At 39.0% G+C, this 21863-nt stretch overlaps 1 protein-coding gene and 1 pseudogene across 1 annotated transcript; both read right to left on the bottom strand.

Moving 5' to 3' along the window:
• Window positions 1-1872: 1872 nt before the first annotated feature.
• On the bottom strand, window positions 1873-6064 carry LOC149112584 (uncharacterized; annotated as a pseudogene).
• Window positions 6065-10006: 3942 nt separating this feature from the next.
• LOC149112585 (uncharacterized) lies at window positions 10007-13790 on the bottom strand. Its single transcript, XM_089288987.1, has 5 exons — window positions 13515-13790; window positions 13201-13421; window positions 12878-12968; window positions 12510-12659; window positions 10007-11810 (listed from the first exon to the last, which is right to left on the bottom strand). Exons 1-5 carry the CDS (start codon window positions 13696-13698, stop codon window positions 11272-11274), a joined length of 1185 nt encoding a protein of 394 aa, XP_089145113.1. The 5' UTR covers window positions 13699-13790; the 3' UTR covers window positions 10007-11271.
• Window positions 13791-21863: the final 8073 nt, after the last annotated feature.

Genomic DNA, 21863 nt, shown 5'->3' on the forward strand with positions numbered 1-21863 from the left:
TTCTACTGAGTGGAATTTTTGTAAAAGAAATATGAGTTTCCAGGAAGGCAATGCAACCTTTTTTTCCAGAAGGTACTTTTTGCTTCCTTTCTAACGAGATATGGTAAACTGCTCTGCTGTAAATGCTTCGTGAGAGTATTATGTAAAGAATATCATTTTATAGAACGAGTTAAACAGAATGTTTTGGTTTAGTTAACTTATTAGTTGATTGTTTGGATCATATTCATGGTAAGATGCCTAAGTTACTGGAACAGTATGAGTGATATAGTTTACAAAAAAAAAAATTTTAGTTCATACAAAAATGTTCAATATTATTGTTTTCAATTAGCAGAAATAAAAGAAAGCGTGGGCAGATTTTATGATAACTATTACTAGTGTTTAATAGCTTAAGCAAGTTAGCTTGAAGGGTGAGAGAGTTAATCCTCTAGATAGGCTTTATTCCTAAAGTAATCTCTCAAGTTAGTTTTGGGCGTGGAACTCAGATCGTCCGTGGATAGTGTTCCCACTCGCGTTGCGTGGATATTTTCGTGTAGGATGCTGTCCAAGTGAGGGAAATCCCCGTCGCAGGATTCGCTCTCTCTGGATATTCCTGATATTTCTGAAACTGGGAGTGATAAAAATGACTTGAGAGAGATTACTTTGGGAAAAACGCCTGTGTGACGAATAAACTCTTGTACCGTTCATGTTCTCTTGGCCTAGGTAAATATGTTCTGTTTAGTCAATTATAAGTCATCATTGTACCAAGGTCTTAACGAACAGAGACTTTCCAGAAATCACCAGAGGCCAGGTTAGGCTGCGTTATTTGTTCAAAGCTATTATCGGCGATAATGTTTCGAACTTGGCTAGGTTGAGGAAAGTGCCTTACAATGACAAATCCTACCAACTGCCCGGCTTTGTTTTATAATTACTAGGTACACAGGATCGAGCAATACACCACTCAGCTAATTACGTCACGGTAATGGTTTTACTGTTTGTCTTTTTAGTTAAATGAAACATTTTTAGCATCGTTTAACATCGCTCATCTAGAACGGAAAAAATGTTTAATCGTCCTTGGCTGTTAAAGATATGGAAGCACCATAAATCATAAAATCCGCCAACGGAGATCTCGTGTGCTTTGTTACGTCACCTGGCAGTCTGTAGATTCTTCTTTATTACGATCTCCTACTCTCAGACGCATAAAAAACTGATGTCAATTTGCCTTTTACAATAACAAGACCCCAAACTGGTCAAATTCCGGGAATAAATGAGGGGAAAAGACGCATAAACAAAGATAAGTGAATTTTATTCAAAATGACTTGAACATTGTCAATAGCTTTTTTTGCTTTTTAATTGGCTACTTAAAAAGTCCATAAAATCTCATTGGTTAAAACGTTGACAGTTTGACAGCTGAAATTTAAACTTGAAAGCTTCCATAAATTAAAATTTTATCCGTCTGTACTCTTACTGATGTTAAAAATGAGCCAATCAGCGCGCGAGAAATTAGACAGTTATTGTAAAAAAATCTTTTTTCACTGGAAACGTGAGTAAGGCCTCATTTAACAATTCCCCTCAATCCCCACTGACTGCAAACTTCTGAAAATCTGGAGTTGTCATTTTCCATTCTAACAAACGAGCCACATATACATGCACGACAAAATTTCCAATCGCAAAACTTAATCCAACTTAAATTTGTTATTTTGTATGTATTGAAGGTTGCATAAATACGTTTGTCCAGTTATAACTAATGGGTTTACCAGGGTCTTCACGAACAAGGACTTTCCAGAAATCACTAGAAGACACTCCAACGTACAAGTCATTACATTAGCATCTTGAGCCACCTGGAGTGAGCAGCCAGTGATATAAACGTTGGTTTCTTTAGATTTTTTAGCAAATCCCTCTAGTATGAAGATTTAATTTGTTCATAAAACAGTTTTGTTTTGTTTTATTTTATTGTTAAGGTACACATCGTTTATTGGATTTTCGAACGGATTTTGATTTTTGATTTGCTAACGATGGTGTTATTTCCCGTGTTTATAGACGTTCTAGGGAAGCTGATAACTATCTAAAAGGTCCTTAAGGCCTTCAGTTATTTAACTTAAATTTGTTATTTTTGTATGTATCGAAGATTAGATAAACAGGTTTGTCCAGCTATAGGTAATCGTTGGACCAGTATCTTAACAAACAAAGACTTTCCAGAAATCTCCAGAAGACACTCCAACGAGATAGTCGTCACATTCCCATCTTGAGCCATCTGGAGTCAGCAGCCAGTGATATAAATATGATGCAAAAGCACTGGCATAGTACAACCTATCTTGATCCACAGCATTCCCCCATTTACTAACGTAATAGTTTGTACCATTGTATCCCCACTGGCGGCAAACTCCTGCTAATCTGGAGTTGTCGTTCTCCATTCTAACAAACGAGCCACAGGCATTAGGCTGGACATCTGTCTGACCACTGAAGTACTGGACTACAGCTTCACCAGTGTTGTTAGCGACCGTGGTAACGTGGAACGTACGTCCCTGTTGTTTACTACAGTGGAATGTCAGTTGAGTGAAAGACAGGTGCGTTCTGAGCTCATACATGGCACTCTTGTCAGAAAAGTCTGGTTGTTATGGTAACTGCTGATTCCGCGGTATGGGGTCTTTACTGACATTTGTGGGGACGAAGGACTGTCAATCACAACGTTGGAGACAAAAAGCCAACCTCCTAAAAATCACGCCAATCAGGTAAAAGTTATCAACCGTGAATTCAATAAGAACCAAGGAGAAATGCATGACACAAGTAATACCAGTATGAGAAAGGGAAAGGCTGGGTTTGCCTTTACGCTCCTGACAAACTGAAAACATAGGCACGCAAGGCGTGCAAGAGTTATTTTTTTGTGAACTATAAGTCTCGGAGATAGGAGCATTCATGGAACTGTTTACAGTAATGATTTGGTTGATCTGACAAGTTTTTTGGTTGCGATGTACAGCAAGAAAGAAACTGGGAATTTATGATGTACATACGATGTTACATCGGTAATGGTAAGTTAACTAAATAGTAAGCCATAAAATGTTTGACTGAACAAACTACAGTAATCTGACATGTCTCCAGATTAATGAAGAGAGCATCTTATTTTCTAACAGGTAATTTTATTCGTTCTTTGATACAACCCACACTGTGATTGGTCTGACACGCGCACATGCATAACTTCCTCACTCACCGATCCCGTAGCCCTTCCCCCCGGGGGGGGGGAGGGACTCCCTTATATGGGCTATATAGGTCTGTGCGGCCCCGAAGGGTATGGTTTTTCAGCCGTTTTGGTCATAAATAGGGTATCGATTTTAGCTGATTTTGGTCATTTTGGTCATAAATTGGGTACGGTTTTTGCACTCTAGCCTTGATATGGGTATGCTTTAAGAAGAAGCCACTTTTTCATCATTATCGAAAAGAAAATCAACAAAAGCCCTTCACACATTTATATGTTTACGGTAATTTAACATTGGTTTGAACTAGGGAGCTAATTATAACGCAGGTCTGAAACAGGGTTTTGATTTGAGGGTCAGGTCGTAAATAGGGTTTCGAATTTTTGGTCGTCATAAATAGGGTAAGGAATATCGCAGATTTTGGTCATAAATAGGGTAAGGGTTTTGGGAAGCGGGCCGCACACCCCCAACCAATTTTTCTGGGAGTACCCCCTCGGGAGCCCTTCCAGCCCCCAAGAGGAATTTTTGCTCAAAAATACTCAAGTTAAGAGAACTTTTCGCATTTTATACGAGTCGTAAGTTTACCCTTTTTACACAACACAACGCAACAACACTACTTCACCGAAAATTGAAAGAAAGAGAAAAAACCTCTCTGACACGTTGAAAGTCTGATTTAATTAAATTGCACTTTAACTTGGTGCCACACAGTCTTCAAAGAACATTTGAACAGTTTTCATACTTTTTACCTTCAAAAATATCGGACTGAAAAGAATGTCATAAAATACCCATCAAATAAAAATATTAAACTGCTACTGCAGAGACGTAAAAACACTCTAGAAATGAAAGCTTTTTTGTTTAATATCCTGGGAACAATAGCCGATAACTTGTAAGCTCTAATTGAATTTACTCCCATATGAAAAACAAAAGTGTCGAGTTAACATTTGTAACTAAAAATAGCAAACATCTCGTGGGAACAAGTGGTGACGATTCGTCAGCTCTAATTGAATTTACTACCTTGTGAAAAACAAGAGTGTCAAATTACCCATTATAACTAAAAAATAAAAATATCTCGTTATATTTGCATGCAATAAGAACAAAACAATCGTTACCTGCACTTACTATTGTAAACGTTAGAACTGCTTCAAATCTAAATAGTCTCGTCTCCTCTAAAACATGTCCTAAGAACTAGAACCGACGATTCGTGACCTCTAATTGAATTAACTCCTTGTGAAAAACAAAAGTATCAAGTTACCCTTTGTAATTAAAAATAAAAATATCTCGTGCCATTTGCCTACTACTCATGAACTGCTTCAAAACTCATGACTCATCTCGTTCATAACTAGCCACCATTACACTGAAAATTATACACTCTAAAACAACCCAATGTACGTATGTAACTGTCACACTCCCCTCCAAACCGGACTAAAAATCACAAACCGGCAACATACACGTCACTCTTTATTTTTCAATTACCAAAGTCCTTGTGTTTATACATACCTTGTGTTTCTCACGTACCATTTACCTTTACAACAAAAAATTTGATTGGCTGTTCATAGTAGATCCAATCTGATTGGTGTGACATACATACATCTCTCACTCACTCACTCACTCACTCACTCACTCACTCACTCACTCACTCACTCACTCACTCACTCACTCACTCACCCATTGACCCGTCCATAACATACCCGACGCGCCGACTAAGAGGTATTTTTTTTACAAAAAAATAACTCAAAAAGGTTAACAAGTAAGAAAAAGACTTTTTTAAAGAACTGTAGTATATTCATTGATCAATATGAGAAAGTGTTTCTACATAGTTTTTCAAACGGCCATTTTTTCTAGATAACTAGGAATCCCCAAAATCCCACATCCCTCCCCCGAAAATGTTTTTCATTATCATTAAGCTACCTCCGTCAGTTGTCATGTCACAGAAGACCTTTAAAGGGTTTCCACTCTTCTCAGGGTCGATCCAGTACTCGCCGTTGTATAAACTAAGAGGTAACCTACCTGGACGGAACCATTGTATGTAGATCCTTTCTTCCATTTAAAATCTTCTGGCTTCATCTGTCTGGTTTTGTTGTTGAGGTCATTCCACTGAAATAAGAACGTGCACTGAGATTTTTGTGAAACTTTGCCTACTAATTGTTTATATTATAGGAACTTAAATTTTGAAATAAAAATGAGGGGTCCCCATGTTCGTTTAGGGGCAACAGCACCTTGTTTATACCCATATAAATCCTTATAATAGCACCATGATTGTAGTCACGATTGCTTGCTACATTCACGTTTCCTACGATTGCTTTTTGCTCTACACTGAGAATTGGTCCATATTTATTTTGCACAGAGAAATTTATTACTCAATTCAAAACAACAGAAAAAAATAATAGGTTACCATATTCGTTTGCGAGAAAATGACGATTTACCTCTATGGCGAGGTCTAGCTGTAAAGAAAAAGCCGCCATTTTTTAATGCGCGCGCGCTAATCACGCGTGAAATTATGCGCAGTAGGGATGTGCAATGCAATAATGGGGAATAACCTTAAGCTCACAAATGCGTCGTTGTGCATTGTTGCCATCTGGATGGAGGTTAAACGACTTGCAACTTTTATTTCCGATGCATTTAAGCTGACATTCAAACACGTCAACAACAGTAACCGTGTCCATGGCATGACCAAGTAAGGCATGGTCTAAAAGAGGAGAGGAAATAAAAAATGTATTGAATGCGAACTAAAAAGACTGAATAGAAGGAAAGAGGAGCGTCTTAATTCACAGGTGTCTCCTTACCAACTTGAGTTTCAAAACGTTTCCCCAAAAGTTTGTGTTTGCCGCCACAAATAAGAATCCCAGGAGAATATTGAGAGCTGCAATGATCAACTGAGTCAGGCATGAGTCAGACATCAAGATGCTGTGGTGAAAACTTCGTCTAGAAACTATGGTTGACACATAAATCTGCACCACTACTTTGTAAATCTGAGCCCTTTTATGCCTAATCATGACCATTTGTGTTTGATATTGGCCATTTAATTTTGTTACGTTTGAAATACTTTCAGGCCGCTTCCATTAACTTCTTCATATTTATATTTATATCATAAAACTTGTGGCTTTTGTTTGGCTAATGAGAGCATTTCAGTATCACCACCTAATTAAACTAATAGGCGAATGTTGAGAGCTGATATGATCAACTGAGTCAGGCAAGAGTCAGCCATCGAGATGCTGTGGTGAAATCTTCGTCCAGAAACGATGGTTGACACATAAATCTGCACCACTGTTATGTAAATTTGAGCCCTTTTATGCCTAGTCATGTACATTTGTGATTGATATTGGACATTTGGTTACGTTTGAAACGGCTTCCAGGCCGCTTCCATTAATCTTCATGTTTCAGGGGCACCCAACGACCGTTTCCTCTCAAATGCTTTTAAAGCTCAGTAGATTAATTTTAGGTTGCGCTAAAAAAATTCTATCTGTTCGGTTATTCTAGAGGAACTTGAGTATTCTCGAATTTATTAGGGCTTTTTTGTCCATTTCCCGAAAACCTTAGGTCTTATCGCCTTTCCGAAAGTGATAGCTGACCTTTTTTCGGTACTCAAAACGACATTTTTAACAATCCGAAAGCAACAGACATTAAATTTGTCATATCACGAAAGTTCGAAGTGACAATTCTCTTAAGAAAATCAGAGGGGATTAAAGGCCTTCCGAACAGATAATTTACCGAAAAGATCCGTTGGGTGCCCCGGAAGTTTATATTTATATTATATAACTTGTCGCTTATGTTTGCCTAATGAGAGCGTTTCAGTATCACCACCTAATTAAACTAATATTGCTTCTAAGAATTTGAAACTACATTAACAAAAAATATATATCTACAGTTATGAATTTTCTTGACTTGAAAGTGTGCTGGTACTGCAATGAGAAATCACTCATTTTAAAATTAACAAGAAAAGACATAAACGAAAATACTGTGCTTGAGTCTCTAAACATTCACGTTTTCCGCCATTAATTGACGTTTTTTCGTCTTGGCTTGGTTTGTCGTGCAGGTGGTTTCCTCTTTCATAAAAGACTTTACTGTTTATGGATGTTTAGTTTTCTTGCTTTCCATAACTACATCCCGGAGTTTAAAATTATCTCTACCAATTTCTTTGTGCTTTCTTTAAAAAACTTAAGATTGGGGCAGTATAAGAACTGGAAAATGCTTTCACGTAGAGTGACACGAGCACCAGCTAATGCCAAGTTTTTTTCCATTATAATATCGACCTTTTACTTTACATTTTAAATTTACTTGTAATTTAGCTTAACAGTCACCTCTAAAGATGCATGTACGAGTCATGGCCCGCGCATAGGAACTTTTTGACAGAAAATGCATTTGCAATATAAGAAGTGAAGCGTTACACAATTACAAACTTTCTCCGCTAAAGAAGAATCTTGTCACTGTACAAGTATAAAAATTGATCAGCCGGCCTTAAATTCAAAATCAAATCCGATTTTGCTCAATGAAGTTCTCTTCACTGTAACGCCCCTGCTAATAACCTTGTAATAAACTAGGGACTCAACGATATTCCTTCAGCGCGATTCAAGGTTAACTGAAGCTAAAAAACAGTGTAAACGGTATATTAATCAAAAAAGAAAGTAACAAATGCAGCTGAAAACATTTGATGGTTAAAACTGTAGTCAATAGGATATTCGCCTGTAAAGGCCTGTCCAAACGGGAAATGTTTGGCGACCAAACATCATCAAACATTGTTTGGTGATCAAACATGCTGATGTTGAAGTGAGTGGCTAAACGGTTAAAACATGTTTGATGAAACACAGATCAAACTCCACACGCAAAAAGCTATGGGCGACAAATTACCCAGCGTACCTTACTCAGCGCGAGATTTCAATACGGCGGAACGTGAGCCTGCTAAGTCTGAGACTTAGCAGGTTGGGATTCAAACGTTCAAATTAAAGAAGAGTATAGGGGCTATAATCCTTCGCGAAATGATGTGAATGACTCATGACGATTTTCTCGAGATACTGCGGCTTATTGAACCTGACATAACTCCTCGTCAGGTAACTGGTGGTCACAAGGATATTAGTGCTGCTGAGCGACTGACACTGACAATACGATTTCTTGCCACTGGCGAGACTTACATATCCTTGAGCTTCCAGTTCCGAATCTCGAAGTCGGCAATTTCTTACATTGTCAACGAGGTGTGTGTCTCAGCCCAATGGTCTTGTATTTTATGTCCGCTATGGGAATGCCAAGTTCTTCTTACATCTTTCGTATGCTTTATCTCGCTTATCTTTTAAGTGATATTCCTTTGAAAATACATCCCATAGGCATGCATTTTGTTCCAATAGATCGATCAAAAGATCCATTTCTTCGTCATTCCATTTCCTTACCTTTCCTCTACTTTACTTTCGTTTTCGACTCGGTGTTTCTTCGGTAAATATCTCCTCATTTTCAACAACGTGTACCAAAGCTTCTTCTTCGTTCGCCATTCTTAAAATACTGAACAAGCGAGTACGTAAACAAGACGCGGTATCTATGGATACAAGCCGCTGAGAAAGCGTGGTACGCGTGCGCGCGCCAAACATGTTTGATACGGCTGTCCAAACGGACAAAACATCGCCCATCAAACACGAGAACAAAAGAAATGTTTTAAGTTGTTTGATCGAATGTTCGATAGCCTTCAAATTTTATCAAACACGACCAAACACGATCAAACACGATCAAACAGCACCAAACAAGGTGGCCAAACGGTAAAATGTTTGGTCACCAGACAATGTTTGATGGTGTTTGGTCGCTAAACATTTCCCGTTTGGACAGGCCTTAATAGTTTCGTATTTTCGTGGGATATGTCTGTTCTTAAGCCTGAGGCCTGGCAAGGATGCCGCTAAGGGCAGCTGCCGACGAATTTTAGCGGCTGAAATTTCACACAAAAATATGGAGTTGTCAAGGCCAGAAAAGCCATCTGGGATTGTTAACGAGTCGGCTGGCCCTGTCCACACTAATACGTTTGTCGTTGTCAGCGAAAAATGTAGACATCCGAAAACGGTGTCCACAGTCAGGAGACAGTTTAAAACGGAACCCTATCTTATTAAAGGCGACAGCGAAACCGAGGCGTTTGAGTATCAGTGTTTTCGAGCGGTTTCAGGTGGATGGCAAAAACGCTACGGAAACGGTGTTGTGGACATGAAGTGTTTGAATAGTTTTCGTAAACGCGTCATTTCTAGAATGTATTAGGGTGGACGGTTCCTCACTTTCAATTCTCCTTGGCGTACGCGTTCGCCTTAGCAACATTGCCTCTCAGTGCCAGGAGGGTTATAATAAAATCGCCTCATAGAATGATTTCAAACTTACATCGCTCTACATCTTGGTCAGGACATAAACTACTCGTTCACCACAAACAGCTGACATCCTTGTTCTCTGAACAGTTACTCTCCAAAATTATGTGTGTAGGAACATTGCTGCTGTTTTAAATTCAGCCCGAAGACAAAAATCAGAGGTGACAGGAGGCCACCTAAAGGTGATTATTTGAGCTTGGGTCTCAATAATTCGTCCACGTATATATATACGACCACGGAATTTCCCGTCAAGGCACACACAAGACTAGCTGCATAATGTTCATAAAAAGTTGCTGTATTATATTATGTTTTGCTTTACTTATTTAATTCTTACTGTGAGAAAGTGGAGGTTGAGGGGGGCGGGGGTTTGCTAAGGCTCCCCTAGCCCCTTCCCCCCCTCCTCTACGCGGTCCCTGATGTTGTAGCATACGAAACGTCATGCACAAAAACCATAATTTTTACGACATGCGTTGTTTTGTCATGTTTGTCACAGCAGTGTGTCTTACATATCGTTGATTTTAAATTTTGGGCTGCCTGCTGTTTAAGTTATTTTCTAGAAAAAATAAACTAAACGAGAAAAACCACTGATCACGATCGCAGTTAGCTCTTTACAGGACTATGAGAGCCCAGATTGATCGAAATTTTAATATCGCAGGGAATTGTATTTGTGTGAAGTTTCATCGGCTTGCGAATGAAAGTAAAACAATACAATATAACGCTGTTACCATCCACCATAACTGTTTTTGCATATTTTCAAATTCATGACAGACAGTAGAGTTACACGAAACGATAAATTGTTATGATAAGAGCAAATATATCGACAAAAAAGATCATAAAACATCATAAAGCATTTTATTTTACAACCTTTTATTATATTATAGACATAGGCATAGCTTATTTAACTATTCGTACACTTAGCTATGATAACGGTGCGTCCCATAGACTTGATAAGCAGAGTCTACAGGATGCACCAGTTTACAGGTTCGCCAATTGCAAGAAAACAAAATAACAAAGTCAAAATGTACATTTAGGAATAAATTTTAAACTAAACTAACAGAGATTACATAACTAGCTACTATAAAATATCCAAAAATGTATAAGAATATAAAATGTATATAAACTGTACAGACAAAAACTGTTTACAAGTAAAAGATATGAAAAGGAAAAATTGTTAACATTAGTTCACACATGTATGGCAGCTGATGTGCACGTCATTTAATGTAGTTCTAAACGCTTTATAGCTGGTCGAGGATCTGCTCAAGTCCGGGAGACTGTTTTATAATTTGCATCCAAAATATCGCCATTATTTAAGGCCGTACTTTGTGGTGTACACCGTAAGGATATTAAGAATGTTATTACCTCTCAAGTTATAAGACGAATTCCTAAGTTGTATTAAGTCACGCAAGCAGGCGGGTTATGTTCTAAAAATCGAGGCAGCGATGTTACGAGCTCGCTGCTCAGCTAAAGTTGGTTTATTTAAAGTTTTTAGCAAATCCCTCTAGGATGAACATTTAATTTGTCCATAAAACAATTATGTTTTGTTTTATTTTATTATTAAGCTACACATCGTTTATTTGATTTTCGATCGGGTTTTCATTTTCGATTTGCTAACGATGGTGTTATTTCTCGTGTTTATAGACGTTCTATGGAAGCTGCTAACTGTCTAAAAGGTCCTTAAACGCAAAACAAAATTTCCGATCGCAAAACTGTATTTAACTTAAATTTGTTATTTTTGTATGTATCGAAGATTAGATGAATACGTTTGTCCAGCTACAAGTATCTTATCGCACAAAGACTCTCCAGAAATCACCAGAAGACACTCCAACGTGCCCGTCATCACATTCCAATCTTGAGCCACCTGGAGTCAGCAGCCAGTGATATGAATGTGTTACAAAAGCCGCATGGTTGTACAATCTATCTTGATATAGACTGACATGCCCCCATTTGTCGATGTAATCGCGCGTACCGTCATATCCCCACTGGTGGCAAACTTCTGCTAATCTGGAGTTGTCGTTCTCCATTCTAACAAACGAGCCACAGGCATCAGGCGGGACATCCGTCTGACCGCTGAAGTACTGGACTACAGCTTCACCAGTACTGTTAGCGACCGTGGTCACGTGGAACGTACGTCCCTGTTGTTTACTGCAGTGGAATCTCAGTTGAGTGAAAGACAGGTGCGTTCTGAGCTCATTCATGGCACTCTTGGTCAGAAACGTCTGGTTGTTATGGTAACTGCTGATTTCACGGTATGACGACTTTACTGACATTTGTGGGGATGACGGATTGTCAATGACAACGTTGGAGACAAGAAGCCAACCTCCTTAAATAAAACAAAGTTCAGTGGTCACGTGAAAAAATAAAAGCAGTTGAGGACTGTATTTACTTTTATCACGAAAAGAAAAAAAAAACAGGAAAACGATTAGTAGGTGCAAATGCTGTAAAATTGCTGCACAATAGAGTTCACATTTGTCGTGACCTTTCCATTGTTAATTACATCAAACAATAAAGCGTGGTTCGTGAAAATTTTGAAAAACTTTCACAGCATGTTAAATGTTCCTTCTATAGCGGACCAATTAGATCTTAAGGGCAACTTGTTTTTAAAAAAGAGAAAATCAACCAGCCGTTAAACGCTCATTGGCTAGTTTTTGTGGTCAATAAGAGCACAGACAGATACATGACGCCATCACAAGTGGATCTTGACAATTTTACCAAACTTTCACAGCCTGTTTAATGTTGTCATTTCTCGATTATAATCGACAAATTGCATCTAAACGGGAGCTTTGTTTAAGATGACGTTTTCTTGAGATTGAATCCAACTGTAAGGCCACAGAGGAACTTGTATTTGTCAAATTTTGACGTGGACCTCCATGAGTATAATTTGACAATGTCACGACGCAATTTATCAGCAATGAGAGGACAGACCCATACAAAGCTGTTCTCGGGAAGCTGTGGGGGCTTTGTGTACTCATTCCTTAGAATTTAGAAAGTTCTAACTTTCATATCATTATCCATTACTTACCTCTGTCCGTTGTCATGTCACAGTAAACCTTGAAAGGGTTTCCACTCTTCTCAGGGTCGATCCAATACTCGCCGTCTCCTTTGGAGTCTCCTGAGTCCTGGATGTCCTTACAGGAATGAGCAGGCTGATTGGAATTCAAACCTTTTACAGCTGCAAAAAGCAAACCATGTTTTAAATAAAACTCTTCATATTCTTTTGAAGCAGAAGGGAAATCTTTCTAAAAAGTCCGCCAACATCGCTAACTTTACTCTAAAATAATAATGCTCTTACAAGCACTGTGCAGTACGCGGGCACCTTTTGAAACAAAATTCAACCTGCTTTATCAAATCATACAAAATATCGTTGCAAGACAAATTTTCAACACTCACGTTTTTCACATTTTTTCCCCTTGTATCCTGGATAACACTCTCCGTTCTTTGTTTGTTTGTTTTGCTCACGGGAAACATCGATGCAGGAGGCCTGTGTTGGGTTAAGATATGAAATAAACCGGGTCGATAAATTAAGTAATAACAACAAGGTTTATTAATATCCTAACCTATTAACTTTATATCGGTCTAGGATGAGTCTATGTCCACTCTTTGTAACCACACAAGCCAGCCTATTTCATTCTGAAAGACCGTACAAGAACAAGTTAGCGCGGGTGAAGTTAACTAAAATAGAAAATGTGAATGTACGGCAGTTTTCAACTGACCTGAACAGAGCCATAGTATGTGGATCCTTTCTTCCATTTAAAATCTCTTGGCTTCATCTGTCGGGTTTTGTTGTTAAGCTCACAAATACGTCGTTTTACATTGTTGCCATCAGTACGAACGTTAAACGACTTGCAACTTTTATTTCCGATGCACTTAAGCTGGCATTCAAACTCATCAACAACAGTAACCGTGTCCATGGCATGACCAAGTAAGACATGGTCTAAAAGAAGAAAAAAAAAATCAAAATTCTATTGATGCAAACTAAAAAGACTGAATAAAAGGAAAGAGGAGGGTCTCTTAAGTGTTTACTTACCAACTTGAGTTTCAAAAACGCTTGCAGAAAAGTCTGTGTTTGCCGCCACAAATAACATTCCCAGCAGAATGTTGAAAGCTGCAAAGGCCAGCTGAGTTAGCCATGAGCCTGCCATCGAAGGTGTTTTGTTGTGTGCCAGATTGTAGCAGTTCAAAACGTTGTCGAGAAACGAGGTTTGACGCATCCATCAAGTTCCTTTTGTGAATTTTGGCCAAAGCTGAACTTTTAATGCCAAGTCGTGTTTATCCATAATTAATAATAGACGTATTTAGTAACCATGGAGATGCCTGCAGGTTTTTATACACTTTTTTTTATATTTATATCAAGTTTAATGGTCCCTTTTAATTAGTCTGCTCTATTCTTAATGTCAGGATCACCACGTAATTAACTAAATTGTCGCATGGGCCATGAAATATTTTAGATAGTATATAAAAAACAATCTTCACTCACTTTAAAGGAAATGACATATTAAAAGACTAAAAGGTTCGTGTCTCGAAACATTCACATTATTCACCATTCTTGCCTTTGTTTGGCATACAGCTGCTTTCATGAAAAGAACTTCCTGTTTATGGATGTTTTCCATAACAACATTCTGGAGTCCGTTCTTTGTTTGTTTGTTTTGCTCAATGTTTCTTTGTGAATTTGGGCCAAAGCGGATAGACTTTTATGCCAAGCCGTGTTTATCCATAATTAATAATAGACGTATTTAGTAACAAAGGAGAGACCTGCAGGTTTTCGTTTACTTTGTTTATATTTATATCAAGTTAAAACGGTCCTTTTTAATTAGTTTGCTCTATTCTAAATGTCAAGATCACCACGTAATTAATTAAACTGTCGCATAGGGCTATAAAATATTTTTGATGGTACATCAAAGATAGCAACGTTCTTTGCTTGAAAGTGCGCTGAGACTGCAATGAAATCATTCACTTACTTTAAGGGAAAAGACATACTAAAAGACTGAAAGGTTTGTGTCTCGAAACATTCACATTGTTCACCATTCTCGCCTTTGTTTGGCATACAGCTGCTTTCATAAAAAGAACTTCCTCTTTATGGATGTTTTCCATAACGACATTCTGGAGTCCACAATTATATTTGTTTTCTTTCGCCAATATTTCTTTGTGCTATCTTATAAATTAAGAATGTTACCGTGTAAGGACTTTAAAATGCTCTAACATATCGTGACACAATCATCAACCTTTTTGTCATGATAATTAAGAAATAGAAAACATGTACCGTGTTTCTATCGAGTTATAGAAACACGAATGGAAGTTTGGGAGAACGAGAAATGCTGTGGGAACACGAGCCGCAGACGAGTGTTTCCACAGCTTTTTTGAGTTCTAAACTTTCAAGAGTGTTTCTATAACTCGATAGAGACACGGAGAACATGTTTTCTATTTCTTTCAGAAAACACAGCGACTAAAAAAAAGGAAAACAGCTTGCCAACTTTGATTATCAAAGTGTAAATTCTCTTTGCTCGCGCCATCATTAAGTCAACAGCTCGTGCTGGTTATGTGTTTCCATCGAGTCACAGAAACATGACTTTTAACCAAAGACATTAAGGCAGACGGACATTAAGGCAACGGCGCGACAAGGGCAGATGGCTGACGACAATGCCATGTCTGCCTGCGGGAAAAAGCTTCCACAAATTTTGCCTGAACAGTTTTCTAGAAACGTGGTGGGGTGCATCTATCCTTGAACCTCCTTGTATATAAACATTAGCATATTAGTTTTAACAAGCATGATTATTTACAATTCATTGTTACACACTTCGTTACAACTTAAGCAGGGGTTTCCTTTACGCCTGCCTTAACACAGTCATTTTACAATGGTTTGTATATTAATTTAGTGATGACACGGTCCGTTATGTCACATTTTGAGGAGTGAGAAACAGATTAAATTTAGAACTCTGTCCGTCACTGCAGGTGGAGAGTGCTCTTGTATGTCAAACGTACTCCAGAAACTCGCAGACCAAAGTATCACTTCGGGAACTCGAGATTAATAGGCCAATTTTGATATATTAAAATTCTAACTTGAATCCGAGGTTTAGGGGAATAACACAAAAGACAATTTACTGTCTAAAAATAATTTTAAAGGAGGACATTAAGTTAGACTGCGCAACAAAGACAGATGGCTGGCGACAATGTTGTACTACTCTTCCCAGTAGACCGCGACACCTACGCATTTTTGCGCCGCCTTCAGATTAAGCGCTTGTTCAAGTTCTTCATGATAGTCGATGATAGTTTTTCTTGTTTGACCACGCGTATGATAGTTCATGATAGTTTTCTGGTCAGCTGTTTTGGTAATCACAGGCCCGATAGCGGTCAATATTTCCTCAAATGTTTCACAGTTCATGCGCAACATTTCCTTGTAAGCGGCAGTGTCCTCCACTCGCAATTCTTCCACCAATTTCATCATCCCGCTTTCGTTTCTCCTCTTGTTCCATCCCCTTGTCCGTCCTCTCTTCCACCAACGCTCTCCAGATTCATCTTCCGTACATTCCTCCAACAAATCGATTACCGGTAAACAAGCTGCCGCACTCTTTCGTCGCGAAAAATTCATACTTTTACAAGTTTGTCACACGCGAAGTCAATTTAGTGTTCACATTTTACGCGGAAAGAGCCTGGAACTAGCTGCTCGTGTGACTTTGCTCGCGCGACTGTCGGTGAACTATCGTCAACTATTACGAACTTCTTTGGCCGTTTGACTATGTGAGTGATAGTTGGTATAGTTGATGATATTTAGGAGAGAATCAACTATCATCAACTATAATGCGCCGTTTGACCAGGGCTTAACGTTTTTGATGCCGCGAGTTTGTTTCAAACCAATCACGCGGTACATTGAAATGCATCACGTGAGGACATTTTTCCTGTGCGGCGTCATGACTTTTTCGTATTGCGTGATGTTCATTCATAACGTGTTTATTTTCATGAGGAAAGCTTATCGTGTCGAATGGGTCTAAAAAACCGCTCCAAATTTGTCCTGATCATATTTTATCTTCAGCTGATAAACAGCGGCCATGCTGACAGATCCATGGCTGACAAAAAGCGCGGTAAGCTTTACTTTCCTCTTCTAGTTTGTTTTTTGTTGATTTGTTTGTTATTTTTTTTTTATTAATAAGTTATATACACACGTCAAGTATCATTTCAAGGCATCAAGTATCATTTCTCGATAACTCGAGACACAGAATTCTCCTAGTCAAAGAAAGTGCTTGAAGGAAAAGCGCGTTACCTTTGTAACCTTGGGCGTTTCAAAAGACCGAACGCAGAGAAAACTCTAACGCTTCAAGAAGAGGAAATGTAGTGGTGGGCTAACAAACTCGAGAAACTCGGCTGCGCGGCAGACAAGAGCGCCCCAGCATGGCTGTTGAAGATTTCGAGCTGAGTCGGGATGACAATGGCCTTGAGTTTGTAGCTTTTCGTGGGAACCCGACTAAAACTCGTGAAGGAAGTCTGCACATCAAGCAAAGAAAACAACTGCCAAAAATGTTCGTTATCGGCGACGACACATGCCCTGTGGCGTTTTATAAATAAAAAGTAATTAAGAAGTCAAAAGGTTCACTTTACCTTGCACCGATGCAAAATTCCCAAACAAGTGTTTGGTTCAAGCGTCAAAACCTTAGTGAGAATGGAACTGACAAAATAATGAAGACAGTGTCAGTCCCAGTTTAAGTTTTGATCAATATGTAACCTAAGCGATTTCGTAGATGTAATCTACATCACTGGATGGTCACTTATCGTAAAAAACGTAATTTGGTTTTTGTTAAGTTAAAGGTGAGTTTATCAGCTATAGATACACCCTATTTAGATCGCAACTAAGACAATCACCGCAATTCCGCACTGGCATAGGTTAAACTGGTATCATCTGCATACCTTCTGCAATAGGTTGTGCAAAATGTAAACAATTTGGCAGGTCATTAATATCCACTAAAAACAATAGACCATTCGTGACAAGGAATACGTAGACCATAGTATTGTAATTTCGCCAACAATATATCATGGTTAACAGTGTCAAAAGCTTTTTGTAGGTCTAAGAAAACAACGGTACTGACGTGACTAAGATCAATAATCATTGTCCAACTGTCTGTAGCCTCAAGCAAAGCAGTTACGGTAGAATGTAAAGAACGAAAACCAGATTGGTAAAGGGAAAGATTATCTTTTTTGATTAGATAATGATAAAGTTGGTCATAAACGACCCGTTCGAATACTTTCGCCACGGTTGGGATTACCGAGCTGGCGGACATACTCCCAGCTGGAGTATGGCCGCCATCTCATCGCCAGCCATGAATTTTTATTAGCTTAGGCAAGACAGCATTAAGGGTGAGAGAGTTAATCCCTGTCAATTAAGTTGTGGGTGCTTTCAATTCGACCAAAACTTCCGGTTTACATTTCCAGAAATTTCCAGTGGCGAATGGAACAACATTTTTTAGAATTTCCAGAGAAGAGTACAACCTCACGAGCTTTACCGAAATTTTGCAAAAGTATCAACCAGGAATTTCTATTTCATGTGATATTCCTAGCGCAATTTCCAGAATTTTCGATTGAATGATTTCGCACCATTTGACCATAGTTAACTATGATTTGACCCTGTTTTGAAAGTTGCGGAGTTTTTGGTTGAATGGACGTCTCTCTGTGCCTTCTCTGCATGGCTGCATTTCCAAAACTAAAAACAGCAAACTTATTCATATTTTAATTTATTTAATGGCAAACATAGAAACGTCCTCAGTTGAACAAGAATACCTGTCAAAAAACACACGACGATAAGACAATGAGAAATCTTTTTTTTAGGTTCTTTCGCAGAACATATGAATGGTTTGAACTCAACTGTATCTGAGTTAGGCAGATCTGCATTTGGTGAACAAAAGAAACTAAAAGTTTTCTCCGTATCTTGTTCATGTGATATTGTTTGGTTTTACGAGACATTGAGATTCCTACCGCCGTTCAGAACACTGCCCGCTTGCCTTAAGGCAGGATAGAGTTTAAATCTACATTCCTCACCCCAAGTGTCAGGGAATTGTTGACTTTCGTCGTGAAAAAAGAATTCGAGAAACATGCACGAGAAAAATAACTTCACGACATTCGTTTACATTTATAACTTCCTTAAAATTTATGAGACAAAATGTCAAAGAAAAATAAGGGATTATATGTTATTTTGTCTTCAATCGGTAGACATGAAATTTACATGACCTCTAATTGGTTGAAAAGCATTTGGGCATGACAGGATCCATTTTACCCAAATCTCGCTCAGACTTCGGTCTTGCCGAGATCAAATTTAGCTTTCGAAAAAAAGAAGACCAACAAAAAAAACCTAGCTTGAAATAACTAAGAAGATATTTGAGGTTAAACATGTCATGAGATCGTGGCTACAGCTTTAGTGCTGTTTCTTACTCCAAGAACACAGACAAAAGGGAAAAACTGACAAAAGTTCAAATGAGGCCTGACAACGATTACAGACAAAAAGCTTTTCCAAAAACTGATGGCTTTGTTTTGCAAAGGAAACACACTGATGATTTTACAACATGTCAGTTTTTTAAGGTAAAGCTAAGATTATTCCACTGAATCTGAATGATATGCTTACTTGCTAGTTAAATTGATTGGGAAAAAGTTTAATTTTACATTCAAGTGATAAATATTGCTCGTGCAGTCAACTGTAACACATACGTTTAGATAACGGGTGCAGTTCATACCCAAAGTGTGCTCGATATTAATTCTATATCAGGGAACTTTTCAAGGTTTATGCAATTCCTCTAATACAAAAACTTCTATTAAATGTTTTCAAACATCAAAGTATTTGAAGCCTCGTAAATGTTCGTTCATTACTCACTCCTTGTATCGTTTATTAGCGCAGGCTCCTGACTGAACAAACAACGGCAGCTGCCGATCCAACTACTACTGCTGCTCCAGTAACGGCAGCCGCATTGCTAAGGAGATTTAAAAGAGCTGCAGAAGCCTGTGCTGAATGTTTAATTCCCGTCTTCATATAAGTGGCAAAGGTTTCGCAGTTGTTTCTGATCAGATCGTACCCTGGCCAATAGCTATGTTGGTCCGCTGCCTCGTTCGCCATCTTCATAGTTGTCTCCACTGGCAGACAATTTTCGTGAACAACGCGAAAAAGTTGGGAACGTCCAGCGGCGAATTCAAGGATGGAGCGCCTCTTCGGCTTGGCATTGGCCTTGCTATCTCCATGGAAGTCGATCACCTCCAATTTTTCCTTGTCGAAAATGCCATGGTGAAAGTATATACCATTAGTGTGATCTATTAACGGGAGAAGTGACGGATTAAGATCAACAACGTTTGCCATCACAGCAATTTGATCACCAGTCTTCAAATCACGCAGCTGGACGACTTCAATTATGGGCATATTTCACTTTTTTTAGAATCAGTTACGATACGTGTTCGTCAACCGACGGAGATTTCACATAGTGTACAAGGCGGGCGATGAGAGGTAGCTAGTTGTGGCGAAGTTTGAATATCTAATTGTCTGAGCCGTGGAAATCTATTGTAAGGGGTGGACCGGTTGACTTTTGAGGGGTTGTGTGTATGATTTGGTACAGGCACGAACTTTTTTTTAACCCTTTCATGTACTAGGAGTTTTTCTCGGGACGTTTGTATTCATAGTATTTTTTCTCCGCGTAACATGAGTTTTTTTGGGGCTAACTGAACGTACGAGAACTTTTTTCCGGCAGTGGTCGTGTGCATGAATTTTTTGGTACAAGTATGCCTGCAGGATATTTTTTTTTCAAAATCGCCCACCTCCTCCCAAAAAAGTGAAATGCTCCACCCTTTCCTTCGGGGAGCAGAGATGACGCAGTAATGAGCACTGCGTAAAAGCCAAAATATTCTAGAGTATTCTAGACTCGAATATGTGATTGTGACGCAATAGAATCCTAGAGTATTCAAGCCGCACACAACACGTGACGTACACCTGGAATATTCGCGTCGAATATGGTGGAATACGCTCCGTTCATAATCGGAAGCATCAGTGGCAAGTACAAGTTCCTTGGCTGAGTCAAAATGTACTAGTAGCTCAGCTGACTGCAACAGTTCCTTAGATTTTGCAAAGGCCTCCTGTTGTTCCTTTCGCTACTGCCATGTTGATCCTTTCCTTAAGAGCTGGTGTAAGGGCTTAAGGATGGTTGCTACATCAGGTAAGAATCTATGGTAATAGTTAAGCATGCCCAGGAAAGCTCGTAACTGACTGACATCCTTTGGCTCCGGTGCATTCTTGATTGCATCACCTTTCGCCACCACAGGTTGAATGCCAGTGCCACTGATTACGTACCTACAGGACGTGACTTCAGGTTGCATGAACAAACATTTTCCCAAACGTAGCTTTAATCCTGCTGTGAAGAGCCGACTAAGCACTGCTTCTAGGTTGGCTAGATGATCTGGGTCATCCTTGCCGCTGACTAAGATGTCATCAACTCGTACGACAACATGGGGGATGCCTTGCAATAAATTCTTTATTGTACGTTGGAAAATTCCAGGTGCTGACGAAACCCCAAAGGGCAGTCTATTATATTGATAGAGTCCCTTGTGAGTATTGATTGTAGTGAATTTCTTCGATTCCTCATGCAATAATAACTGTTGGTATGTGATTTGCATGTACAGTCGCGTGTAAAAAAATTAGAAATAATTATCGTCGGTAATTGCGAATCGCCTCGACTACGCGTGGCGGGAAATCAGGTCATGTGACTTAAGTTTTAAAAGGGAAAATTTATCATGTAACGGACATTCGAGGCCAAGTCATCAACAGTCGTAAGCATAAACATCAAGATAGCGATCAAAGGGATCTGACACTCAGGAACACAAATTGTAAGTTTCGAAATCGTTTGTCGCTTCGATTTAGAATGTTGTAAATAGTAATTTATCTTGTATTTATTTCAATTTCAGTTGACTACGATGTAACCACGGACGCAACGAGCCGTGTAAACTCTAGTTCAAATAAATCTGACAACGTTTGATCCCTGGTGGGCTTATCTTCAAAATAAGTAGCACCTTCAACCATAGGAGCGAATCAGTATGCCTGTGACATATCCAGTTTGGTGAATTTATTTCCTCCACCTAGTGTGGCAAGCGAGTCCTCAGTCTTGGGGATTGGACAATTATCCAACTTTGAAACTTGGTTAACAGTGCACTTGTAGTCGCCACAAATACGCACTGATTCGTCTTGTTTCACCACTGGAACTATAGGTGCAGTCCACTCTGTAAACACTACCGGAGATATTATACCTTCGCTCTACAATCGATCCAGTTCCTTTTCGACTTTCGCTTTAAGTGCATACGGTACAGGACGAGCCTTCATGAACTTGGGTGGAGCACTTGGGTCAACATAGATTTTGGCTTCTGTGCC

This window comes from Orbicella faveolata, unplaced genomic scaffold, assembly GCF_042242905.1.
Source record: "Orbicella faveolata isolate gen_17 unplaced genomic scaffold, um_ofav_v1 contig_2, whole genome shotgun sequence".
NCBI lineage: Eukaryota > Metazoa > Cnidaria > Anthozoa > Scleractinia > Merulinidae > Orbicella > Orbicella faveolata.

Excerpts from the sequence above, each read along its gene's own strand:
- LOC149112585 (XM_089288987.1), bottom strand. The coding sequence starts at position 13,698 with ATGCGTCAAACCTCGTTTCTCGACAACGTTTTGAACTGCTACAATCTG. Across the intron at positions 13,422-13,514 it reads CGTTTTTGAAACTCAAGTTG|ACCATGTCTTACTTGGTCAT; the intron begins GTAAGTAAACAC and ends TTCTTCTTTTAG. Across the intron at positions 12,969-13,200 it reads CATACTATGGCTCTGTTCAG|GCCTCCTGCATCGATGTTTC; the intron begins GTCAGTTGAAAA and ends AACCCAACACAG.